The sequence below is a fragment of the Harmonia axyridis genome, chromosome 3 (assembly GCF_914767665.1).
Source record: "Harmonia axyridis chromosome 3, icHarAxyr1.1, whole genome shotgun sequence".
Lineage (NCBI taxonomy): Eukaryota > Metazoa > Arthropoda > Insecta > Coleoptera > Coccinellidae > Harmonia > Harmonia axyridis.
Genome location: NC_059503.1, coordinates 37,200,148 through 37,227,800, shown reverse-complemented (window position 1 = coordinate 37,227,800; position 27,653 = coordinate 37,200,148). Strand labels below are relative to the sequence as shown.

The window sequence follows — 27,653 nt, the reverse complement described above, 5'->3', positions numbered from 1 at the left end:
TAGTCCAGTAGACAAATACAAAAAAAGTGGGCCTGCTGGAAAGAATTCCGAACTTACTGAAACTTCTACAGGTTGTTTGGGGGTGTTGCGGGATGACTCTGTCAAGTTATCCCACACGAGAACCCTGGGCTAACTTGAGGGCGGCCGAAGAACCTTAACATTTCCGGACTTTTTTCAGTTTTTTGCTCATAACCTCTAAACTAGGTAGTTTTCGATCAAAACGTTCATTTTCGAAGTTGTAGATCATTAAATTCTCCACAATTCTGTATTCACAAACTTTTTCGTAAAACTCATATCAATTGAGATATAGTCGATCAAATTTATAGTCCAGTAGTCAGAGCAAAAAAAGTGGGGTCTACTGGAAAAAATTCCGAACTTGATGAAACTTCTACAGATTGTTCGAGGTTGTTGCGGGATGACTCTGTGTTTTATTGTAATTTTATTGCCACCTATGATTTCTAAACGCAACATCCAAAAATAAAAACCACAAAAATGAGAACATCAAATTATCAAGAATAATATTTGACGGAGCAGTTTCATATCAGGGTACAAAAAAGAAAACTGACACAATCTCGGTATTGAATAGTCTCCTCTAGGAACGCATCTCTTACTTCTCTATCCGTTTGAAACGTATGGAATTCTCTTATAGGACACGTTGGCGTTGTTCATGCAAGTGACATCCTCATTCGATAGAAAAGATGGTGAAAAAACACTGCTTAAGACTAAAACAGACAGATATCTGTATGGCTAGGGATGTATTTCAAGAATTCAAGATTCCTACCATACCTGGAATGTGCCACATATGTTCATAAGAACTTGGAAAATTTTGAAAATGTTATATTCAAAAAAAGTATTAATCAAGCTCTCAAAAATATAAGAGTACAGGGATTCGATAAAGCAGTAATATGAAAAGGAAGGACAAAGGTTTATTTTTCCTGCGAATTCTTAAATGAATTCAATTTTTTGTACAGGTTTGGAATGGTTGATTTCTGCTAATGAATATTTCTCCTACGTTATCATCGACATTTTTCAAAGGGATGCCTTCAATTTTTTCATCTCTCGGTAGATTCTCAGATCTTCTTTTTGTATGAGGACTTGAATTTTATTCCCTATGCCTCTACTTTAATTTCTCCTATTTCTTAATGTAGTTGTCTGATTAGGAGACTTTCCTACCTACTGAATGTCACTTTTTTCTTCTATTTGGTACTTTAAAAGAGGCATTTCCTTTTATCTGTCATTCTTATTTTGATTTGCAGTATCTTTCTCAATTCCTTGATCTCATGTTCTTTCAGCGTCTCTATTGTCTTCTTTCTTCATTTGTTAAATATTTCCTCAATATTTTCAATTTCATGGGGCGCCAACAGCTATTCTGATCAATGTATTTAGCGTACTTTGCAATTGATCCTTATTATTATCTTTCGTTTTATACCAGGTTACTCCTGCATGCGTTTTGCTTGGTATTTGCACTATTTTTAGTATCTTCAGCTTGTTTTCTAAGGAAATATTACTTTTGGGGTTGAGCAGTGGGTACAGTCTCCCGTGCAATTGCCTTGCCTTTTTTCTGTTTTCTTCTATCTGTTTGTTAAAATTCATTCTTTCATCTTGTATTACTGCCAGGTATTTTGCATCCTTTTTCCATTCTGTCATCTGATTTTCTATTTTGACGTTTTCTGCTTTCTCTTTTTTTACTGATTTCCTCCGAAGTAGAACTGTTTTCGATCTATTCACTTCGAATCTCCATTTCTTGGAGTATTTCATCAGTTTATCTAGATATGCCATATACTGTGATAGTATATGGCAGTATCATCTGTAAACTGAGCTATCTTCCATCTATTCGTTTTTGGTATGTCTGCCATGTATAAGTTGAACAGCAGCGGTCCTATCACCGATCCTTGGGGAACTCCGGGAACTCAATTTCTCGGATCGTTGACCTAGTACTATCGATATTCACTCTAAATAATCTATTTTCCAGGTAGGATTGTATTAATTGGAAATTTCATCAACTACATTTCGTATATCATACCTTGATACCACATTTTATCAAATGCCTTTCCATATCCAAGAATATTGCACCAGTATCTGTAGAGAGGTTCATTTGCTTCTTCATATTTTCCGTTAGTCCAGTTGATGGATCGTTGATGCTCTCTCTCTCTCTCTCTCTCTCTATCCCCGATTACTAAATATTAATTCTTTGCATTCTCCAAAGTTGACTTATGTTAGAGTGGCAAATTGGATCTTTGTCTAGGGCGGTAGTTTGGCTAGCAAAGGCTCTGGATGATTGGTTCATATAATATGACCCTTTTAACATTTCAGTAGTTAATTTACTGAACAAACTAAATTTGAATCTAGTTGGATCTATTGTTACAGTAATATTCGGTATTTTCATTCGCTATTTTTCTTGAATTTTTTCTAGTTCTATTGTGGCGATTAACAAAACATTCTTTATTAAATTTGAATTTTTTACTTTATTGCTACAGGTGAAATCTTAACCCGATCGGATTTGTTGTCACAAAAATATTGGATTCCTTTTTCTTTTTCAATATTCTTCTTGAAATTTTATTGTTCTATGATGTGAACAGTTCGAAATTCAGCACGAAAGTTGTTATTTTATATCTTCACCCGAAATCTCAATTCTGACGATGTTTTTTCATGAAATTTAGCATGAAGCTTTAATATAAATTTATAATACAAGAGCACTCTCATTATGATATTCTTCCATTAGTTCAATTTTGAATGAACGAGTCTTCTGTAAGAGTATCATACATTATTTTCTCTAATTCACTGAAATTTTATTGAAATCGATAAAATAATTTCAATGATAGTGATTTTTATATTGAAAAATACAAACAAAATTAGAGGAATTGGTATGTCACATCAGAATGCAAGGTTTGATTTTCATCGAATCTGTTATAATGAAATTATCAGAAGAACAAAATCTTGAAGGTCCATAAATATGGACCCCTAGTTGGATTTTAGCCATTAACAGACTTGACCGCGGCATTCTAGGTCCGAACCTTAAAGGAAAATTTTATGTTTATAGGTTTTTCCGTTCGAATGTTATAGCGATTACGGCTGGCCGGACAGTCGGAACCATAGAATACTCACTCTAATCGTGACGAAATGATCTGTTCTGGGAACGACTGCTCAAAAATGAATGTAATAAAACAACTTCTTCATTTTGTTGATCAACATGCTAAATACGGGTCAATTAGTATTTATATCGAGTGTTGGCTTCATGCAAGGTCAAGGAAAGTTTTTGTTCGACTGTATCTTCGTCCTGCTTTTACCTTGGTTGCTGATTATTTTGCTAATAACATGAGGTCAGACATGAAAGAACCGAAAAGGAAGGTTGAATCATTTGGACTTATACTATTTTTAAGATACTCTTCGGACTGGGAAAATCATCTTGAAAAAATTTCGGTTTCCATAAAAAGTATTATTTTACGAATACTGTTAGATAAACTTTATGATAATGATGATGATGACTGTTAGATAACCAACTTCGAAAATAACTAGAACAAATAAATTCTGAAAACATTATATCAGAAAATAAGTGATATAAATCAGAAAATAAGTGTATACAAAAATTATCAACTTCAAACAACAAAGCATGTGTAGATGTAATTTCAGTATTAGCAGAGGAAATATAAACGAGGCCTCATACATTTCAACGTATGATACAAGAGAACAAATAAAAACCTCAGCAAGAACTCTGTCTTCCCGTATCGGTGTAGTGACTTGTTTGTGTAAACTTTTACAGAATAAGCTGATATATTTATATTGAAGGGCTTCCTCTTCAACCAAAACAAAATTTTCTCCATCCTCTGTCTTTACCAACGGTTGACGACTTTATAATTGGAACCTAAAACAAACAAAAGCTTGGAAACCATCATGTAATTTATAAATTGGACAAGTATTCACCAAGTGGTCAATGGTTTCTGCTACACCACACTCACACAGTGGGCTTTCAATAGAATGCCCGTTGCAGAGCATTGCTATTGCAACGACCATTACTAGTCCTTAGTCGATTCAAAATACACCAAATTTTCCTGGGAAGATTGAAACCTAGAACTTTTTCTGAAGGATCAACGATAAGACTTTTTTGAAGACATTAGAAGAACTCCATTCCGAACGCCAAATTTCCTTGTCGCTTTCATTAGATTGAAGAAAGGTATTAATTCATAAAGGTTTGCGTAACCTTAATCTATCAGTTCTAGAATCTGGGAGGTAGGATACAATTGGAAATAAGTTCGGGAAGAAATGAAATTTATCCCAAGATTTCTTGTGTGCAACCTGTCTACGAATATGAGGCGAAACTAAATGTGATAGCACCGGTAACCAATGTAAAGGTGTAGGTCTAATAGTTCCACCAATAATTCTCATAGAAACGTTAAGCTGTGCATCAATTTAATGAACATGAGCACTATTGAACCAAACAGTACAACAGTATTCAGCAGCAGAAAAAACTAAGGCCAAGGCTGCCGTACGAAGAGTGCTGGCATCAGCACCTCATGAAGATCCTGCTAATTTTTGGAGGATATATTTCTCAACTTTCAAACGCAAAATATCCTAGTGAACCTTGAAATTCAAAGAAGAATCGAGTTTAACTTGATATTTGGAAGCAAAATTATGATTCAAGGCGGAATTATTGCAAGTTACTTTCAATTTTCTGTATTTTAGTTGATTATTTAAATGAAAACAGAATACTACTGTTTCGTTTGGATTATAGGGCATAAGCGCCATTCAAGAAAATAATTCTCCATAATTTTTAGATCTTCATTGAAAGTATTTTCAATAATTCCAAAATCAGAATGACGAAACGAAAGAACAATATCAACGGCATAAATGAATTTCTCAGATGAAGTAACAGGGATATCACACAAGTATGAATTGAAAAGTATGTTAGAGAAAACCGAACCCTGCGGAAGACCATTATTCAACGTTTTGAAAGTCTCCTATCAGACAACATGTTTTCGATCAAACGATTAATTTTTCCACAGTTCAAATGATCATGTAGTTCTTTAATCCTATAAGATTATTTCTGACAATCAATCGTTTTAGAGCTGATATAGTGTTCAAAAAAACCTCTGCTTTTTGATTGTTTCAACCTTCACTTGATGAAAGTTCACCATGACTTATTCAAGTGATAATGCAGTGAGTATCCGGTAATACTCACCTGAAGATGTCATGGTATGACAAAAAATTGTTCTGGAAATAAAATAGCAGAAGTAAATCATGGCTTTTTGCATAATTTCGACTTTTTTACTAACTTTACTTTCTACTTATCTTTGAGAAATGGAGAGCGTACTGTTCCAAAGAATGCGTCTCCAGATGCCAGGAATTATAGGCTTAAGATATGTCATAACATTACATATCTTATCAAATTTCAACTCAACTAAATTACACAAATTTATAACGCAAGTATTCAAATCATGAAGATTTTGAATTTATCGAACAACTCAAATCATTCACGGATTAATTCATGTATTTTCATTATGAAACTCAGTCACTCATTTGTAATAATTTTTATAGGCATTTCCTACCCCTCTCTGGAAATGGCAACTTCGCCGATTTTGAAATTCTACGAGAATACCAATGTATTTATCACAGGTGGTACTGGTTTTCTGGGGAAGATACTCATAGAAAAACTTATTAGGAGTACTTCGGTGTCTACATTGTATTTATTAATAAGGCCCAAGAAAGGTAAAGATGTTGAGACGAGACTAAAAAATTTATTCGAAGATGTGGTGAGTTAATAATCTCTACTATTCCCATAAATTGTAAAAGGAAACATTATTTACTGAACGATATAAAACACAAATATTTCGATTTCAGGTATTCGAAAATCTGCAAAAGGAGTGTCCAAAATTTATACACAGAATCGTGGGTGTTAGCGGAGATGTATCTCTGCCGGACTTAGGAATATCTAAAACAGACAGACAGATGCTGGTAGAAAAGATCGACCTAATTTTCCACGTTGCCGCCACAATGAGATTCGACGAAAATCTTAAACACGCCTACTGCGTCAACGTTAAAGGAGCCCAGGAAGTCCTCAAGCTCGGAAAAGATATGAAAAATCTGAAGGTGAGGACAATAGGCAAGCACTGACATGAAGTTAGGAGCTTTTGACTGCTCGTTCACGCATCAATTTCAACCTTGGAGACTAGTGTATATAGCTATATCCAAGTGTACAATTGGTGCATGAACGAAGGAAGTTGTTATGCTATTTGCCTATATATACGCGCAAAACTTGAACTCGGACGTATCTAAAAGATGAAAGTTTTTTTTGATTGATTGATTAAATACTTATTTTATAACTTTTACAATACTCCCAAGACGAAATATTGGACGAAGCTTGAATTTAGTTTTAAGTTTCCGGGTTCGACTGCTAGGGCCATTAGCCGTGTGAATTAAAGCTCAGTCTTTCCATTAGTTTGTAAGATATTGCGTTGTGAGTGTAGCTTCGTTAGTTATTCGAATAAAGATGGAAAAAAAGAATTTCGTGTGTAAAATATTGCTTTTTGAAGGTGAAATACGGTTGAAGCAAAATCTTGGCTTTATAAAGAGTTTCCGGGGTCTGCACCAGGAAAAACAACCGTTTGTGTTTGGTATGCTAGTGTTTGGTATGCCTAGTTTAAACGTGGTGAAATGAGCACCGAAGACGGCGAACGCAGTGAACGCCCAAAAGAGGTTGTCAACGACGAAAAAATCAAAAAAGTTCACAAAATAATTTTTGAATGACCGTTAAGTGAAGTTGATCGAGATAGCAGACATTGTGAAGATATCATCTGAACGTGTACATGATATCATTCACGAATATTTGTACATGAGAAAGCTGTGTGCAAAAAGGCTGTCGCCTGAGCTCACAGTCGACCGAAAGCAACAACGTGTTAATGATTCTGAGTAGTGTTTGAAGATGTGTGTGTAAGTGCAATAAACCTGAATTTTTGCGTCGATATGTGACAATGGATGAAACATGGCTCTATCATTTCACTCCGGAGTCCAATTGACAGTCTGCTAAGAGGACTGCACACGATGAACCGAATCCAAAGCGAGGAAAAACACAACAGTTAGCTGGCAAGGTTATGGCATCACTATTCTTGGATGTTTTGGATGTTACCTCCAAAAGGGTCAGGCCATCAACAGCGATTATTATATTGCCTTATTGGATCGTTTGAAGGATGAAATCGTTAAAAACGGGCCCATTTGAAGAAAAAAAGGTGTTGTGTCATCAAGACAATGCACCGTGTCACAAATCAATGAAAACAATGGCAAAATTGCATGAATTGGGCTTCGAATTGCTTCTACATCCACCGTATTCTCCAGATCTGGCCCCAACGACTTTTTTCTGTTCTCTGACCTCAAGAGAATGGTAGCTGGCAATAAATTTAGCGCCAATGAAGAAGTAATCGCCGAAACTGAGGCCTATTCAAATTTTGAAGCGAAAGACAAATCGTACTACAAAAGTGGTATCGAAAAGTTGGAACATCGCTGTTATCGCTGTATCGTCCTCAAAGTCAACTATGTTAAATAATTAAATCGAATTTTGCCAAAAAATGTGTTTTACTATGGTAGACCGGGGACTTTTCAATTGGCCTCTTATGTCTTATAATATGCTGTCATTTCATTTGGAAAAACGTACTTTTCATCTTTTCAGTATGTCTCGTTGAAGCCTGTAATTTCGAACAGTCCTGTTTGATTAAGGACCTATTATTGTGTTATTACACCTAAATGATACATGGTATATACGTTATCTATATCCGAAATTTCAGCTTTCTAGGATTGCAAGTATGCCGAAAAGATGAATGTTCAATTAAAGCTATGTTGCGCCCAAAAAAAGAAGTGAAGTAAATCAATCAATTACTTGAAAATCTTTTGTGGTAGGGTCAAGAAAGTTAGTATGTTATTAGTCAAGAGCCTACGGAAAACCGAAAAAGTAATAAATTATAGGTTGTTCTATTCGAAATATCGAAGTTGTAAATACTTTTTGATTAGGGATTCAAGCTCAAGCTACTTGAGCTTGAGATTGAGCCACGTTGCATGAATATCAAGCCAATCCGTGAATCCCTACCCCTCACATTACTCAAAAATATTGCATAATATTTGTCCTCTCACTCTCAATATTTTTGTATAATGCCGAGATCTTCAAATGTTTGCCAGTGTGGGAGCCCTTTAACAACAGAGTGAGACTGGCGCAATTTTTTTTTTTTTTGGCCTAGCCGTGAATCCTTATTTTATATATAAGCGGCAACACTCCAGCGTTGAAAATATTTCAGATCGATAGAGCAGTTATTCCTACCCAAGAAACCAAATTTTTAATAAAATCGTACTTTCCGTTCTCCGTAAGGGGTTGTCCATTAATCATGTGAGGCTTGAAAGGGGGGGGAGGGGTTTGATAAAAATCACGAAAATATCACAAGGGGAGGGGGTGTAGTAAGATATCACGTGTATTTATTTTTTCGTCAAACGCGCGATTTTTAAACAAATATTAAGCGGCACGGCGCGGCGTGTAGTGACCTTGACTACATTAAATATATTCATGTACTAGTACAATACATGTTTTTCCTATGATTACACTCTTCGTTTATTATTATTGTTATGGCAATCAAAAAAAACTTGCAACCTGGTGTAGACATTTTTATTATGGTCCTTAATTTCAGAATAAAATAAGATTATAGTTTATACACCTGTATTTGAATTAAGATAATATTCAGAAAATTTTAAGATTCGTTGTAGGTACTAAAAATACACATGATGTTGAGAAGGGGGAGGGGGGGTGGTCTTAAACCTCACTACGTATTACCAATGGGGGAGGGGGGGTTAAAAAATGCTAAAAAAAGATCACGTGATTAATGGACAACCCCTAAGAGACCAGGGTATACCATCAACCACAGAACACCCTGAATACACAGAAGCGTAAGTAAAAGGCGGCACTTTGATCTTCAAGTGGCGAATTTTCGTGTCCTTGCTTCTCTGCTAAGTATTACATCTGTCACTATTGAGCGGAAAATTTGAATTGAATGAAATTAATGTAGGTCTAGGCGCAGTTAAATCAGTTCAATTGGAAAATACATTCTGGGATTTCTTCTCAGTTGACCGTTTACTTTCGTAAGTATACACAAAAAATCCATTAGTTTAATATATTAAATTTGACGTTGACATTTGTAACACTTAGCATAGCACAAGCGCTTTCAGATAAAGTTTGGGCGGGAAGGCGGTCTTACGCTTCTGTGTAGTTAGGGTGTTCTGTGCATCAACCGTGGCCCACCCTATATATAACCATTCAAAACGCTAATGTGATCAACCTTAAATTTTTTTACAAAGCTTAATCTCAACACCATGGATTTTGTAGTAGCGGAAAGATCAGGTTATTTTTGTGCGATATTCTTCTTGAATTCTCTCTGGCTTTGGTACGCAATCAACATAAAATTTCGCATGAAGCTTGAAATTATTACTAAATTATTACTTCAAATCTCAATTCTATCATTCATTGCTATCAAACATGAAGTCTTGATTTCATCAAGAAAACAAAATTTCGGATGGCCATATTCAAGGAGACCCTAGACAGATTTTGCCCATCAACAAACTCAACGCGACATTTATCGAAAATTTTGAATTTCTGGGCTTTTTAGCATCGAATTTGTCATCAGTGAGAAGAACTTCATATTATTATGACGAAAGCGATCTGTTCAGGGTAAGAGTACTCCATAAAGGGTATCTAGTGAATTTGAGTAAGGGAGGTAAAAATTTCAACTTCTAATATTACATTAATTGCTAATTTTTTAGTTTTAAGCGGAGATAGTTCGAGTTTCCTTTTATCAGCACACTTTATTAATTATTAATATTTGTATTCTGAGAAAAAATTATTGTGTGTTTTGGAAGCATTTACTTTGGTGTATCAATATTCAACGAGTTACATAAGTAAACGATTTTTTCCATCGGCTTTCCGTTTATTTTGCAAAGATGATGAAACCAAGGTCTATTAGAACTAGCTCAGTGTCAAAAGTGCAAACTGTATGCTAATATTATACAATGAAAAATAATTGTGATTCAGTTGGAATAGACGTACATTTTCTAAAGTCTTAAACGTGTCAAGAATTGATAATGAATTTTTATCAGATCATTTCACGGAATCGAATAACTGGGCCTTGAAGAATTTTTCATTCTTCACTATTTCGAAATGAAGAAATGCTTCGATTATAGATTGCCATAGAAATTCAGTCTTATATTGATATGAATCTAGTACTTGAAAAATCTCTTAAGAAATATGTTCATAATGGATCTTTTTCCTGAATATTTTTCTTCCATCATATTTTTAAAACTTTATTTCTTCTAGAGTTCAATGCATGTTTCGACAGCCTTTTCAAATTGTCATCGGGAGGAAATTGAAGAAAGATTTTACGATCACCCTCTGCATTATGAAAAAATAGGACAAATATTAGAACAAATGACACCTTCGGAAGCTGATCAAAATACAAAAAGGTAAGTTCTCAGGCATCTAAAAAGAGCTATTTTTGTTATCATTTCGAATTACCTACATATGAAATAAAAGAAAATATTAGACTTTCAGTTCATATCCGTTTTAAGAATGTCATGATTTCATTTTAGTATCATAGGACAGTGGCCCAATACCTACACCTTTACAAAATCAGTAGCTGAGATAATGATAAAAGATTCAAGTGGAGCACTACCCATAGGAATTTTCAGACCATCGATAGGTAGGTTTGCCATTATGTCTCTATTTAGAAATTGGATTTTCAATTATTCTATTCCATGACTATTTCTGTGTAAGCTATATAATAGTGATTTGTAATACCCTCACAATGCCCTTGTACCTAATTATTTCTGATTGTCTATCCCATGACTTTAAAGTAGATCGTCAAGTGCTTTGTCAGATCATAGAACATGAGATTCATTCAAAAATTTTGAAAAAAGAGGTTTTTAATACTCGTTCTCCGACCAATCGTTTTTTTTTTATTTCGTACTAGGGCTGGGACTTTTTCACCTTTTTGTATTCGAATATTCATTCTCAAATTTATTCGATTATTCGAATAATTCATTCAAACAAATATTAATGCTTGATTATTCATGAATATTCAACTATTCGTTGAATATTTATTGATTATTCAATAAATATTCAGAGATTATTCAATGAATATTCAGTGATTATTCAATGAATATTCAGTGATTAATCAATGAATATTCAGTCAATATTCAATTATTAAACTCATGTTTTAATGGACCAATAAAATCCCCGCGTTTTGATGAGTGAATATACCCTTAGCGACGTGGTATAATCGTTTTGGTGTTTCGTCTCTCTCCATATTGCCATCATTTCCACATTAACGTAATTGGACTTTCACTAAAAAACAAGTCGAGCTCAGTGAAATGTCATTGAATTTCTCAATAGGCAGCGCTACGATTATAGTTCTATTAAGAAATTAAAAATTTTATTTATATTTTTATTATACGAACCTCTTTACTCGACGTATTTCGCGAAACACCACTCGAGTTGCGTTATCGTGACTCGGTGTATAATCAAATATTTTCTATGCTCTTATGATATTATAACTGTTTATTCAATGAATATTAAGTAAATATTCAATGATTATTCAGTTAATACTCATTCTAATATTCCACTCGAAAAATCTAGCCTCCGATATTGGACTAAATCTTCGTTGATATCTAGCACAAAATATTCATAAATATTTAACAGAACTATAACGAACAGGTAATACTGAACACAGTTTACTATTATCTGATGCATAAATGTAAAAACTACTCTACTCTGGTTTTACCGAAAAAATTGTCATATTTTTATTATCAAATTGTCGTTTGGTAAATACATAAATTATTTGTATTACATCACAACGTACAAAATACAATAGATCCTTGAATAGACGAAGTAAAACCTTCGCTGGGACAATACATAGGCCCATTACAGGTCTACAGGTGCAAAATAGAATGATGAAGCGGATTCTGAGAACATTAAATCCTTCAAGAATACACTTCGTGTTCAATTATATGAAATTTTCAAAAAACTTTGTTTTCTGATACAGTTTTGTATTGATTGATTACTCAACTAACTACTCATCACCATTGAATATTTATGAATAGTAACGAATATTCATAAATATCCAACTACTCACTGAATAGAAAACTATTCACTGAATAATCAGTGAATATTTAACTATTCACTGATTATTCATGAATAGAAAAGTAGTCATTGATTATTCAAATATTCAGTGAATACTCGACTATTCACTGATAATTCATGAATAGAAAAGTAGTCATTGATTATTCGACTATTTAGTGAATATTCAACTATTCAGTGAATATTCATGAATATTCGAATAATGCAAAATTCAATTATTCGAATATTCTAATCATTCATTCATGATTCCCAGCCCTATTTCGTACAATACGAAATAATGATTTTATGTCTGAATTAATATAAGAAAATAAGATCACTGCTTGAAGACAGTTTTTAATTATGAAAAAAGTACCTCCTCGAGCGGGACTCAAACCCTCAACCTCCGAATGATTAGTCCTACGCTCTCACCAATCGAGCCACCGAGGAAGTTCCAACCGCAGAATCAAATGTTAGTAGTAGGTTTTTGGAAAGTTAATGTTAGAAAGAAACCTATTCACTGTCGATGATCATCACGACTCTATTAACCTTTCCTTCAACATCATCGATAGATAGCGACTTCTGCACGATTCAAGTTTCTGAATCAAGAGGGATTGATGACACCCCCCAAAAAATTAAAAAAATAATAATCTCACTCTGTTGTTGAAGGGCTCTCACACTGGCAAAATTTTGAAGATCTCGGCATTGTGCAAAAATATTGAGAGTGTGAGGACAAATACACTGATCAGCAATTGCTAGGGATCACTTATGAACTTCTCTTCATTTGTATTTTTTTCAAGTTATCTCGTGAATATCTGTACATTACATGTTCTCTAAGGAAAAAGTAAGATGTTGTGAGTTGATTATATCAAAGTCTTCCCCACTTCATCGGCTCTTGTTCACAAAATCGATTATTATCTCTAGGCTGTTACAGGTGGAGTGAAAAGCAATGTGGTACTTGTTATTAAATCTATTTTTTTCTCTCGTTCAAACACATAAGGTGACAATAATTGAAGAAATGAGAACAATATCAGCTTATCAGTCATGCCGAGAAGACGTTTGGCTCCTGTGCAACTGGACCAAATCATACGGTGGATACAGGAAGGTTTGTCCCAGCGAGAAGTGTCCCGGCGGTTGAATGTTTCGCAAATTGTCGTGATTCGGGCTTGGAATAGGTTCATCCAAAACGACTCAGTAGCTTATGTTCATGGGGGAGGTCGGCAGCGCAGTACAACAGCTGCTCAAGATCGTCTTTTGATGCTCAATGCTAGGAGAAATCCCACTTACCCGGCGTCGCGGCTCAATAGATCACTGAGAGTTGCAACAGGAGTTCTAATTTCGAACCAGACTGTAAGACGACGACTTCATGTTCGTGGTTTGAGAGCACGTAGAAGGGTACAACATCCCCGTTTGAATAGGGAACACCGGGTTCATCGACGGCAATGGGCTGAGGAGCACCGCAATTGGACACTTGAAGATTGGAGCCGATGTTTATTTACGGATGAGTCTGGATTTCGTTTGGTCAACTCCGATGGACGTATTCTTGCTTGGAGGGAAAGAGGTCGAAGGTATGCAGAACAGTTTATGGTACCCACAACAGCTTTTGGCGGAGGTTCTATATGTGTATGGGGAGGCATTTGTTTGAACCAACGCACAGAGTTGGTTGTTCTGCAGAACACCACCATGACCAGCCAGAGATATCACGATATGATTATTGAACCCATAATTGTTCTATTTGCGGCTGCCGTGGGCGAGAATTTCATTTTAATTGACGATAATGCCCGTCCACACCGTAGTCGTCTGGTTAATGAAGTGCTAGAAACTCATGCTATTGATAGAATGGACTGGCCAGCTCGCTCTCCAGACATGAATTGCATCGAACATGTCTGGTCTAAGATGTCTAGACAATTGTCAACCTAAGAACAACCGATCAATAACCTGGAGGACCTTTCTAACGCTTTACGGGATATTTGGACGAATTTTATAAATCGTTTGATCGAAAGTATGCCTCGTAGGGTAGAATGCTTGAGACGAGCTCGTGGGGGACCAACTAGGTACTAGCTTAACCGAAACTACAGCCTTCTTGTGGTTTCATCATAAAATTTTTATGTTATTCAAACACAGAATTTTGAGTGTTCCTAATAAAGTCTTTTTTTCTCTCCAACTTTCCATTTTTTCATTCTTTTCTCAAGTGAACCATATTATCAACTGAAAATACTCTGATATCTGACTAAATTTATAATCTTGGAGCGAATATTTCAAAAATAAATTAAGAACAAGTAAGTGATCCCTATCAATTGTTGAGCAGTGTATTATGCAATATTTTTGTGTAATGTGAGTAGTAGAGATTCACGGCTTGGCTCGATATTCAAGCTTCTTGGCTCGAGCTCAAGTAGCTTGAGCTTGACTTGAAATTAACTCAAGTTCAAGTCAAGTAGTAGTTCTTCAATGTCAAGTCAAGTATTTATTAAGTACTTGACTTGAATGAATACTTGAAATGTATTCTGTTTGTACTTTAAGTTTGGGGTATAGTGATATCGGTTGTGGATTCAGGAATTTTTTGTTGCCTATCGTTCCTTTGAAGATTTTGGTTCTTCGTTCGTATCAAATATTTGCAGACTTGACAATTTCAGTTATCATGTATCAAAGACACAACAAACAAGACATAACTCAATCAAATTTCCGCTATGAAAAAGTAACTTGCCAGATGTTGAACTTGTCGACTCTTGATAAATACACAAGAGCCTCCACTGGGTTTAGAATATGAAAATCAGATACCTAGATTATATGTTGTACTATTTGCTGGCATATTATCATTTTATATCTATATATCACGTTTTTGGAAATTTTTCATGAAAACTGTAATATTTGCAGTTATTTCCACCTACAAAGAACCATTAGAAGGATGGATCGACAACTTGTACGGTCCAACTGGCATATGCACAGGGGTGGCACTAGGACTATTGAGAGTGCTTCTCTGTGATCCTGAAAAAACTGCCGATTTAGTACCAGGCGATATGTGTGTATCGGCGTTGATAACTGCAGCGTGGGACACTGCGCAGAAGCATAAAGGAGAAAGGTAAGTCAAAATGTTATAAAAACCTCCCAAGAAATTGTAACAGTTTTGTTTTTTAGCAACACCAAAGAAATTCCTATATATAACTACGTCTCGATGGATAACAATATAACGTGGGGAGAATACTGTAACATAAATTCAATGTACGGCTACAAATATCCCTCGAGCAAAATTGTATGGATACATAATCTCTCATTCACGTGTAATGTCTACATATACTTAATTTTAAAACTGTTTTACCACCTGATACCTGCCATTATTTTCGACTTGATCGGTACGTTGTTCTTCAAAAATTTGGGGTAAGTTTTCTTATAGCGTATTCGACTGGCTGCGCCAGTGCGAATTAATTCCAATTTTTGTCGAGCTAATTACATAATTAGCTCGAATTAATTCGCACTGGTGAAGCCAGTCGAATAAGTTATTAGTTTTCAATAGAAACGAAGAATCACAAAAAAAATTATGAATGATATCCTCACTATGAATGACAATTTTGCAGAATGAGAGTTCTATAGTTTGAAAAAACTCAACTTGGCAGTTTGTACTATAGTACGTATCTATTGGCAGATAGACTCTATACAGAGTGTTTGAGTATGGAACACCTCATTTATCTCGGATATAGAGAGTAGGATTTTTATATATTTTGGTGTAGAAGGATCTTGTGATATGGCCGATGTTATGATGGTATTTACAACATCCAAGTCAGATCTTTCATTTTCCTGAATAATAATGAACTTTCTCATTTCAAATGGACCACCTTATATATTTTTGTGTATAATTTGAATTCTTTAAATGTTTGTATCATGTTAGAGATATACCCACATTTGATTAGTTGAAAAATTAGGAATTTTAGATTATATATTGTAGCAGTTAGATCCATGTGTATTATTTTTACATGGGCAAAGATAACTCCGAAATAATGAGATAGGGAACATTACATGGAAAATATTCAGTATTTCTTAAGAATTTCAAAACGCAAATCTATGAAGGATTATCTATTTGAAATAACAAATTTCATTATTATTCCGAAAAAGGAAAATAAAGGAATGTTATGATATCACCATACTATCGGCCATATCGCAAGATCCTTGCACATCAAAATCCATAAAATCGTGAAATTTGTTTCTGAGATAATTGAGATATTCTATACTTAAAACTCACTCTGCATAGTGCCTATCAGCCACATTGAATACCTACATATCTCAGCCAATTTCGAAAGTGCACCTAGTGATTGCGGTGTTTTATCCCGGGATCACTGGTGGAATCGTCAGTTTAGCACTCAGTGGTCCCTGCCAAATACACCTTCCTCTTCCATAGCGGAGCATGCTGACTCTGCCGTGGGACTGTTATGTTTATATCCCAAGCAGGCAATTTAGCGAGATATACGCAGCAGATGACATCTCTCGGGCAAGCAAAGATTCACTACACACTCCCCTGCCAGTATCAACAACGCCTCGAAGGAAGGGGGTACAAAAATATATTCGATGTTAGAGAGAGGCAAGATATATGAAAGGCTCTGAGTGGTGACCTGCGCTGTGACATTGAGTGGGGCAATGAATCGCAACAGCGCTATCACCACTTTGACTAGGGCCGGCGCGAGTATTTTTGGTGCTGAAACGAAGAATTTTTCGATGCCCCTGCTGAAATAGCATCAATAACAACATGACCTTCCTCTTAGTAAAGGCCATTTGGAGATTTTTAGTGCAGGATGCAATATGAAAAGGTGGCTAGCAAACTGGGCCGAATTGCCGCGCCTTAAACAGAGGCGCCCGATACGTTCGCTTTACTGTTTCACTCCTAACGCCGGCCCTAACTTTGACGATGTATTCTCAGCCAATGTTTATGGTGTCCCGTTCAGAATGTTTTTCCCGATTATTTCTAAACTACACATTCGATAAAATTTAGATGTGGAATAGGAGTTTCGAGCTGCATACAGAAGTCCATGTTGTTCGCGTAATCAATCACAACTACATATTAGATGTATAAAAATTCAAACAGACTGTAGGGAATCTATCGATTCCTTCGAAAATATTCGAGTTGAATTAAATTTCGAACCAAAATGCTAAAAACTTGGAATGATCAAAGCCACACTCCTTAGGGATCTGGCTTTGCTAACGGTCGAATGGAAAATGGCCTGAATGCCCATAAAACTCGGCATTTCAGGGCTTATAAGGGAATTGAGTTCAGTTCAGTCTACAACTACAACATATGTGCAACACTTGCACCGACAACGAGAAGAGTAAAGATTTTCACAACTGTTCTCGAGACCGGCGAAAAAGTACCTGCGACCGAGCCGCAACGACCCAAGTGTCCAGTGACCCTTAAAAAACGATTAGATCTAAACATCATCTTTTCCACACATTTTCAGTGGGTTGAAAATAAATTGAATAAGTGTTTTTATCCCGTTATTTTATTTCCATAATTTGTCCTTGGCCGTGAACTACTTGATAATCACAGTATAAGGACCACAACCCACAAGACTATAAAAAAAAAACACACTGACGTAAAGCTTTCGAGCGCTCTTAAAGTCCTCAGATCTGTTTCAATATATCACATGAGATATAAATTATTATAATATCATTTTCTCTGTTATTTCATCATGATGAGTAGTTCTGACGAAGCAGTATTCAAGTAATTCAGCATGTAGTCCAGTAGATAAATACATTTTCCCTGGAAAAAATTCCGAACTTAATGAAACTTCTACAGGTTGTTCGGGGGTACTGTGGCAAGACACTGTCAAGTTATCCAACACGAGGACCTTGTGCTAACTTGAGGAGGGGCGAAGAACCTCAACATTTTCGGACTTTTTGCAGTTTTTTGCTCAAAACTTTCAACTTAATTAGTTTTCGACCAAAACGTTAATTTTCAAAGTTGTAGATTCCTTATAATTTTGTTTCTCAAAACTTTTTTCTAAACCTTATATCAACCGAGATACAGCCAATAGAAACTAGACGAATTATCTCAAAATGTCAAAAATTGGTGAAAAACAAAGGGTTTGACCCACTAACTAACAATTACCAGCCGTTATATGATAATTATAGTAATTACTCATCAATCTCAACATATTGAACATAGGGGAGTGGAGGGGGAGGTAGCTTTGACTAAAAGCCTATGTTTATGTGAAGAGTAGATATTTCAATGTTATCGTGGCATGTTATCACCTTACTGTAAATTCCTATCAAGCCATTATTATTTTGAACCTTAATAATCAGATCAACTGGGTAAATTAATGAATAATAACTAAGAATCAATTGAAAATAATTATTCTATATAACCCGAAAAAAGTCCAAAAATGTTGGGGTTCTTTTGCCTTCCTCAAGTTAGAACAGGGTCCTAGTGTTGGATAACTCGACAGAGTCATCCCACAACACCCCCGAACAATCTGTAGAAGTTTCATAAAGTTTTTCCCAGCAGACCTAACTTTTTTACTTTGACTACTGGACAATAAATTTGATCGACTATATCTCAATTGTTATTAGGTTTACGAAAAAGTTTGTGAATACAAAATTGTAGAGAATTTAATGATCTACAATTTTAAAAATGAATGTTTTGGTCGAAAACTACTCAGTTGAGATTATGAGCAAAAAACTGCAAAAAGTCCGAAAATGTTGAGGTTCTTCGGCCGCCCTCAAGTTAGCACAGAGTCCTCGTGTTGGATAACTTGACAGAGTCATCCCACAACACCCCCGAACAACCTGTAGAAGTTTCATTAAGTTCGGATTTTTTTCCAGCACTTTTTTGTATTTGTCTACTGGACTAATGAACATTCGAATAATTATTTTACCAATACAAATTACCATCCATTTCGATATGCTGTTGATCAAATACTAGGTATTTTACATCAGTGAGTAGAACCTTATCATACGAGACCATCTTCGATTTTTTTATATGCAATAATTCGAAGTTATTGGCCATAATTGTTCAATCCATTTTTTTGTTAGTTTTGAACTGATAATTATACAATCAGAATGACATATAAAGCTGTTAAAACTGAATTGCCTGAGCATTTTCTGATTTTTAGTGGTGATAATGGATGAACTTATGTATGATATTTTCCCAGTTGCAAAAGATCTCAGTCTACCATAATATCAATCAGTTCTGATCGGATATTACTTTTTTATTTCAGGATGTTGAAAATGTACAAAAAAATTCATAAATTATCAGATGTTCTCACATTTTTCTCACTGCGACAGTGGAAATTTTCAAATGATAATATTGTTAAATTGTGGAACAAACTGGACGACACAGAGAAGAATTTATTCTTCTTTGATATGAAGTCCCTGGACCTATGGGCGTATTACAAGACCTATGTTCATGGTATAAGGAAATACATTTTGAAGGACTCCCCTGATTCATTAGAAGCAGCAAAGAGTAAACAACGGATGTAAGAATAATAATTGATATTATTTCTATTTTGAATATTTTAATGAATTCAAATAACTCTCATTTACATAATTCAATTCTTGTATTCTTTCATTGATACCTTCTTTTTTCATAACTTTTTTCTTTTTTCAGTTTTTACGTTCTCCATAATATCCTACTTGCGTTCCTCTACTTTACGATGTCAATTTTTGTTTGGACTATTTTTAAGAAGTTGATAATAGGCCATCAAGAACCTTGTGTGGATATAAATAATTCAATAGCTATTTAACTAAGAATCATCTGGTTGTTATTGTATTATATTTATTCTTCGCATGAATGTTTAGTTGTGGATAGTTAGATTCAGGAGTTACCAAAAGAAGCATCATTATATAGGTTAATTTTGTAGTAAAATATATCGTTGTTTTCAAGACTTGATTTATATATACCACTACCTACCTCCTCATCATTTCAAGCAGGTACAATTAAATGATTTCAATTATGGCTTCTTAAATAAATCAAAAAAAGTTACCAAGTACCTGAAGGTACTAGAACTCGATGGAGTAGTTCATTAACTGGTGGATTTGAGGGGTATCGTTAATATTTCAATTTCCTGCCTAGCCAAATAATTTGATATACTTATTCGGCTTTTTCATCAGTCAGGCATCGAATAGTAACATTGCAATAGTTAGTAAATGTGCCGTCAAAGAACATAATACCAAGTTAGCTGTTTTGTAATGAGTATATCATAAAAAATCAATATTTTCATAGTGAAAAATCTGATATCAACAATAAACACATTATTTTATTTCAAATAAAAATACAAATGTTTGATAAAAATTCATGATTTGAATGGAATAACGTCACAAATGAAAAAACACAAACTCTTTCAAAAACACAAACATTATCAGAAGATGTTTAACTTTGTTCCTGGAAATTTTTCATTCGTTTATGCATTTGATGTCATTTCGTAATTTATTGAAAGCTCTTATATCTACTCAGGTGTGCAGGACATTTTTCAGTTAAGTAGTTAAGTATAGCCGTTGCGTTGTGCAGGAAAAGAATTATCAAGGGATCTTCTCTATCAAGGGCTCTATCTCTAAAATCCTGCTTCTCTGAAAAAAGACGTTATTCATTTATTTATTTATCTTACCTCATACATTTGTTCCAAGGAATTTGTACATTTTTTTATCTCAGAACAAGAAGCATTCAAAAATAGAGACCAAAGCAGTCAAAACATTTTTCTCTTTGAATTTTTTTCTACGAGATCCTCTAAAACTCAATTTGAAAAAAAACCAAGTGGCCTTTTTCTGTGTCTGAATGTTTTTTATTGTGTTATCCGCTTTTCACATGTCTGATAATATAGGAACCCAACGCCATTTTTCCTTTCTCGAGCTGTTTCATTGCAGGGTATACTGCACAAACTAGAAAGTTGTTGCCTGCGTTCAGCAACTCTGCAAGTATCCGCGCTGTATTTATGGTAATAGTTCATTTTCTTCATAGGAAAACGGTTAAAATATTTTTGTATTTTTTCAATTTCCTGTGTTATCATGCTTCGTTTTCGAGTTATGACAATAATATCACTATCAGCTGATGTCCAAAGCAGGTGTTCATTATAAGCAATAAATTGGCTCCAATTTTTGTTACTCGAAAACGAAGGGAATACGAAAAAACCAAAAGACCAAAGAGTTGTACATATTTTAAGTTGCTCAATCTTAAAAAAATCAAAAAACTGCAAAAACATCAGTGACGTACTTTTTTCCTCAATACTGTTGGGTGTTGTGAGTACAAAGACGCCACTGGACTAAATTTCAATCTAGTTAGGGCTAAATAAGCACCTCATTACCTACTTCAAATAACTTTGCCAAAAAGGATTAAGGATATTTTCGATAATTTATAAATACGTACCATTTTTTTTAACTTTTGGAAAACGAAGCAACTGCGGATATATTATGTTAGTAGAACATTTCTTCTTAAAACGATCTAACGAAACACCCTCCGAAGTTTCGTACCGTAGTTTGGAATCATCCTGAATTCAATTATTTTGAATGATATACGACATGTATTCAATATAATTTCACAGGAATCGAAATCGAAGTAAGTATGACCATCAACGGATGATTTATGGGCATACAAGTTGTCTTCAAAAGTGTGTCATGAACGGGTTGGTCAGGGAATGTTGACCAACGTTCACTTATCTCCGGTTGAGATGTTCTTTTAACCCCTGGAAGAGCGGCTTTCCAGAGGTCTCGGAGAATTAATAATTATGTAAATTCACAAAGATGTTATGTGTGAGTCCGGCCTGTCGCTTCAATGGACAGGTCTGTTTTATTTGACTTTCTTTCTCTAGGGACAGGATTAATTTACTGGGTCAATAAAAGTCGATTTAAATTTTAAGACTAAATATAATTAAAAAAAATTAAAATATCCCAAAATTACAATATCCCCGAAATTTCTATGTTTACTCAACGGCCAAAACTTTATGAAAAAACAAAAAATGTCTCAAATAATCTGTTATTCAAACAAAAGAAACAAAAGACCAACTTTGAATTTGGGAGAATCAGGACTACTCAAATAAACTTATTTTCATCGAAAAAGCATTCAAACATCAACAAATCAAATAAAAAGTAAATAGCCAAAAGACTTGCCCTTATCCCATGATGCTAGGTGAGTATTTAAGGCCCTGCCTAAACCTAGTTTTTCAAGCTGTTCACTCGAAAAGTGTAATTCCTTATATAATAACTTCACTCCCGATCCGCGAACTCCGATCTAACCTAATTTATTCCAAAACAAATTCTAAACTTTATCCCCAAAAAAAACTAATCCCTATTTTTCTATTTCTGACCTAATTCTTCTTTTCTCAGAGCCAAAACAATCCCTTTTCCTAAATACTCAAAATCTCAAAAACTCACACATATACCAATTTACCGTCTATTTAACTTATCCTCATTAAATATTACTCTGATATTGAAAAGAAATTGTTTTGCTCTAAGTCCGGTTTCGCGACCGACGTTCAAATTCTCAACCTTTCTCAATAAGAGACCCTAAGCGATACTGATTTCTTCTTTCGACCTCCACAAAAGTCGTAACATCGTACTTATCTAAGACCGCCCCAACAATTGCCCAAGTTACCATGCCAATTAGATCATTGGTTAAAAGATTTTTATCCTTTTTCAATAAGAGATCCTACGTCTACTTCAAACTAAATTTTTATGCAGTCTCAGCAAGAACCATACTTCGATTTTTCCTAACGAACTTTTTGCTGTGTCATCTGAGAACGACCATGACGGTTTTTCGCATGTATCGAACTCAGATAAGTCAAAATTTCCCCATATCTAAATTATTTTTCTTATCCGTAGAAAATATATCGATTTCACCAACGCAGTGAGACGATAACTAAGAAAAGCATTGATTGAAAAATAAAACATCCTTATTCTGAGATAAGATCAGTTTACACAAGTCGCGATCGCTCTTTTGAATTTTAATCCCAATAATTTTCTGAATAAAAATCCCAATAATTTCAATAGTTCCAATAATTTCCAAATTTCTGGTTTACTACAAGTGGGTAAGTAAGATAAAGTCATTGATTTGTATTTTTTCAGTATCCTTTAAATTAAGAAAAAGCAATGAATATAGTTACAAATTTCAATGAATACCAAAAGTATAGAATCAACAAATCAATAGACATTCTATCAAATGATTTTGACGGTCAACACACTTCTTTCTGATCCTTCCTGTTCGAAACCAGGGCCGCCGCTAGGGGGGAGACAGGGTAGGCGGTCGCCTAGGGCGCCAAAACTCAAGGGTGACAAAAACTCAGGGGCATGTACCGAATCATATTTAATTCGGTCAGCAACAACAGGAAGGAATACCGACAAATTTAATTAGCATCAAAAACCATCAAAGGTGCCGCATTATGCATTATCTATATACTCAATATTCTTCAATATCCAGATGTCGCGTAATACCCTCATAGTGCTGTTTACGAGTGATTGACGCTAAAAAATACATGGACTCATCAGGCTTGTCGGCGTTTGCTCTGCTGAACATTGTCGAATTTTATCGCCTATTTGGGGCGGTCTTTGGAATATTTTTTTTTTCAATAATTATCCTGATTTTTCGTAATACCTTCATAGTGCTGTTTACGAGTTATTAACGTTAAAAAACACATGCACTCATCAGGCTTGCGAACATAAAATTCCACCAAAGTCCATCCACCTCCAGAATGGCCGCTTACTAAGTGAAAAAAAAATTGATTGGGAAAAATAGTAAAAAAAAGTGCTTCTTTTGACCTCAGGAATCTTCGGTTGAAATTGTATATACAAGTCAAAAACTCACATTGCATATGTAGGTATACTGTGTCACATTACGATCCCGTTAGGGGCATATTGGGAAAACGAAAATAATTCCTAACTCATTGGAATATATATACAGAGTGTTTCACTATTGAGATGACGATTTATTTACTATTTACCTGAAACTTTTTTCTACACAGTAAATATAATTAGGCTGCTTTAGAGCTAGATTCTTAAAATTTTTGGAAAAACACAGTGTGGGTGTACCGAAAAATAGTAAATGATCAAAAATATGTTTTTTCTTGTGGAACAACTCTTTTTTATTGAATTTTTAATTTGCATGGAATAAATAGACCCAAATTTGAAGGAAGTTTCGTTTGCTTAAAATATACTTTTTTCGAGATATTTCAATCTTTCTTAAATTGGAGGGTCTTTGAAAAAACCTAATTAACTGACTATCTTAATTTTTTATTAGTTAGCAAATTTTATTATCCAAGAAAAATTATCTACCGAATGAGAAAATTAAATATAGAGTGTGACATTTAAAATAAACCCGCTTAAGGCTAATTACTATCCAAAATTTTCTAATCGGTCTTGTATTGTATTCTCGAATACAATAACATCAACATTCAACATTGTCGAGTTACCATCATGAGTCGCGTTCGCCGCCAGGACCGGCATACCGTACATTTTGACGGGTCGCCGAATTGTATATAGGGGCGCAAAATCAGTTAATAAAACTAGAAATATTCATTGACACAATAGTTACTTATTTTATTAGACAACAAAGTTGTAGTAAAAGTAAATAACAAAGTAGTTCTTTGGAAATATCTGAAAAATTTTGTTAATGAGCAAGAAATTGTTAGAGCGTCGAATATTGATGAATTAAAGTGTTTTGGAGCCCCTTCCCACTTAGTTACAGCCCCCCAAATATGGCGCCCGAAAAGTAGTTTTCAATTTTTTTCTTGAAAACCAATAAATTCAAAAATGAAATTAAGCTGACATTTTATGCGGGCGAGAAGGCATTCAAAAACATTTTTGGAGATGTTCCTCTATGATTCCATGGGATAGAAATAGCCAACCCTCAAACTTGCTTCGCAAAGAAAAAAATATCAAGAGATGATACGCCTAAGTTGTGGAGGTTGGAATTATTTTCGACCTCAAATTTTTTCCAATAGACGCATGTCAAAACGATATTTTCATTAGTACAAATATAAAATAATTGTAACAAAAAAAAAAAACAATTATCAACTTTTCACAAATTTCTGCCAAATCTTTAAAAGAGGCTGTAACTAATAGGCAGGGAGGACTCAAAAAAAAAGTTAATATGAAAGACCCACCCCATTTTTCGACAAGAAATCGTTTCCTAAATTTTTTCGCAACTGTTCATATACACCCTGTATAATATTGTGTATTATATAAAAACTTTAACGAAAATATATTTCTCAAATTATGAACAAAAAAATACTATAAGAAAATATAATAGATGAAAAAAATTATCGAAAAGGGGGAGCGCTGTCATTATATCACCACAGGCGCAATAGTACCTAGATACGGCTCTGAGAGGGGAGGTTACTTGAGCAAACTCTTCACCTAAAATGAAAACTTATCATAGGAGTTATCAAAGAAAAACTAGAATTAAGAAAAAACCACAATTTCTAACTGAGTGGAGTAGTCTGTGACTTCCGAAAAACATAGAAAGAAACTAAAATTCGATGTTTGGATAATTAAATTTGACATTTCATGAATTGTAATTAATTGGTCGTAGGGATTGTTAATCCTCAAGCCGATGAAATTTTCAATTATGAACAATTATTTACAATTCATGAAAGGTCAAATTTAGTTTTTTTCAGAAGTCACAGATTACTCGATCCACTCAGAAATTGAGGTTTTCTCCTTAGTTCAAGTTTTTTTTCGATAATTCTTAAAGTTTTTATTTCAGGTAGAAAGTTTTCTTAAGTAACCTCCCTCCTTTTTATACATAAAATCAATTGAAAGAATAAAAAAATATAGGTTGTAATAAATTTGAGTTCACGATCTTCTCATAAACACCCTGTACATTTTTGGTCCAAAACGCAGTCTTATAATATTAAGTATTTGCAGAATCGAAAATGAAAAAGTTTTCTCGAAAAAAATTTTTCTGCAGAAATATTCAAGAAATGTGAGTCCTCGACGCAACAATTTTTTTCATGAGAATCTCATTGACTCAGGAACCAAAGAGTTTATACCCAAGTTATGGTGGTACTCTGGTGAAATTGTAATCAAATGAGATACCTTTATAAAGATGCAATGTTTCCGATTACTTATAACCGGAAGTTCTAAAGATCTGAAAATATATTTGGGAGAAATATCATTGTCTGAAACCCCAATATACAAATTTTCATAACAAAATTATGATTAGTTTTCCAAACCTCTATTAGACCATCGCGGTGAATTACCCTGTATAGTCGTGTAGATGACATCGGGATAATCATTTTTGCTTTACAAGATTAATATGCCGTTTTCGAAGCATAAGCGAAATACGAGGTGTTTAATGATAATTTTGGTTACTGAATTCGGATATGGTAATGAATTCTGGAAAAAAATTCAAAAATGGCATAAATCAAAAATATTGATCAGATTTTTCATTGAAGCCTTTCAAAGAACACTCGTGGACAATGAGTTTTTTCCAGAAACTGGTTGGCCTAATTGTTCAAATTTGTTGTCAATAGCTTCCGGAGACCGGAATAGATGATAATAAGAAGTTAGTCCAAAAAAAAAAATATTTTGATTTCAATAGAAGTTCAATGGTACAGTTTTCTAAAAAAAAGAGCCTGACATACATATAAAAAAAATTTGAACATCACTCAGTTCTGGTACTCCAAAATGGGACATGAACTGAAGTAGTCATCTCATTCTCATCGTAAGGACCATTTAGAATCCTTGTATTCCAAAAGTGATCGATTCTTGTATAATACCTTTGGTGAACTCGAACGAAATGAAATCTATAGGCGAATCAAGATAAGCGCTACGCCACCTGGTGACAATCAGAGTAACTAGAAATGTTGACATGGTTTGCCTCAGGGCTCAGAGGTAGTCAGTCCTTTTCATTCCTCTGAGGTTCTAGCATTTTGCTTTGTTTTTGTGTGATATTCTACAAATATTTATATATTTTTTGAATCATTTCAATAGTTCTGAGTCGTTCGAATTTCTATTGTTCCTCAGTGTTCTTCCTGGGAAAAAAAAGGTCAAATATCAAGTTCCATGCTTTCCCTCAAACTGGTAATAAATATCGTGTTGGGATGGAAGGGAAACTGGGGAGTAAAGTGCTGATGGATCGACAAAAAGCTTGGCAACTGAAATTCAAAATCGATAAACCAGTGACAAGAAATATGAAAGTATGTTCCCAGCATTTTATCGATGATGATTATTTTTATCGAGGTACGCACTGATAGCACATGAAATTTTAGATTATATTTATGGGGATAATAATAATAATAATAATCGTTTACAGATTCCAGTACTACACAGAAAGAATGTTTGAAAAAGACTGCTGTGCCTTTCAGAAATCTTTCTGTTGGATCCACTACCACAAAGGAAGAACATGAATGTTCTAGTAGTAGATCTGAAAGATTGAATCCAAGAAATATCAACAAAGAAAAACTTATTGCTGAAGACTGCTCTTGTGAAGAAATCGAAGCTGCATAAGGTCTATTACAGCTTCTTCAGGGTCAGCCTGATTATAATGGGCCTAAAACTTTCAAGGATTTCGAAGTGCAAGTGAATACTCCTAAAGTATCTTCTTTGTGTGACCTGA

At 34.5% G+C, this 27,653-nt stretch overlaps 2 protein-coding genes across 3 annotated transcripts in view; both read left to right on the top strand.

Annotated features, from left to right (window-relative positions):
• LOC123675908 (fatty acyl-CoA reductase wat-like) overlaps nt 1-19,993 on the top strand; it is a 33,889-nt gene extending 13,896 nt beyond the window's left edge. For both annotated transcript variants that reach the window (XM_045611468.1, XM_045611469.1), the window contains exons 2-9: nt 5,533-5,747; nt 5,836-6,084; nt 10,337-10,482; nt 10,609-10,718; nt 15,005-15,209; nt 15,266-15,505; nt 19,330-19,587; nt 19,719-19,993. In XM_045611468.1, the coding sequence (XP_045467424.1) occupies nt 5,556-5,747; nt 5,836-6,084; nt 10,337-10,482; nt 10,609-10,718; nt 15,005-15,209; nt 15,266-15,505; nt 19,330-19,587; nt 19,719-19,854 (1,536 nt within the window). In that variant the 5' untranslated portion in view covers nt 5,533-5,555 and the 3' untranslated portion in view covers nt 19,855-19,993. The remainder of the gene's footprint in view (nt 1-5,532; nt 5,748-5,835; nt 6,085-10,336; nt 10,483-10,608; nt 10,719-15,004; nt 15,210-15,265; nt 15,506-19,329; nt 19,588-19,718) is intronic.
• A 7,147-nt stretch (nt 19,994-27,140) lies between these two features.
• LOC123676484 lies at nt 27,141-27,653 on the top strand. Its single transcript, XM_045612386.1, has 2 exons — nt 27,141-27,277; nt 27,351-27,653. Exons 1-2 carry the CDS (start codon nt 27,169-27,171, stop codon nt 27,542-27,544), a joined length of 303 nt encoding a protein of 100 aa, XP_045468342.1. The 5' UTR covers nt 27,141-27,168; the 3' UTR covers nt 27,545-27,653.

Coding starts and splice junctions, on each gene's coding strand:
- LOC123676484 (XM_045612386.1), top strand. CDS start 27,169: ATGGATCGACAAAAAGCTTGGCAACTGAAATTCAAAATCGATAAACCA. Junction 27,278..27,350: donor TGATGATTATTTTTATCGAG/GTACGCACTGAT, acceptor AATCGTTTACAG/ATTCCAGTACTACACAGAAA.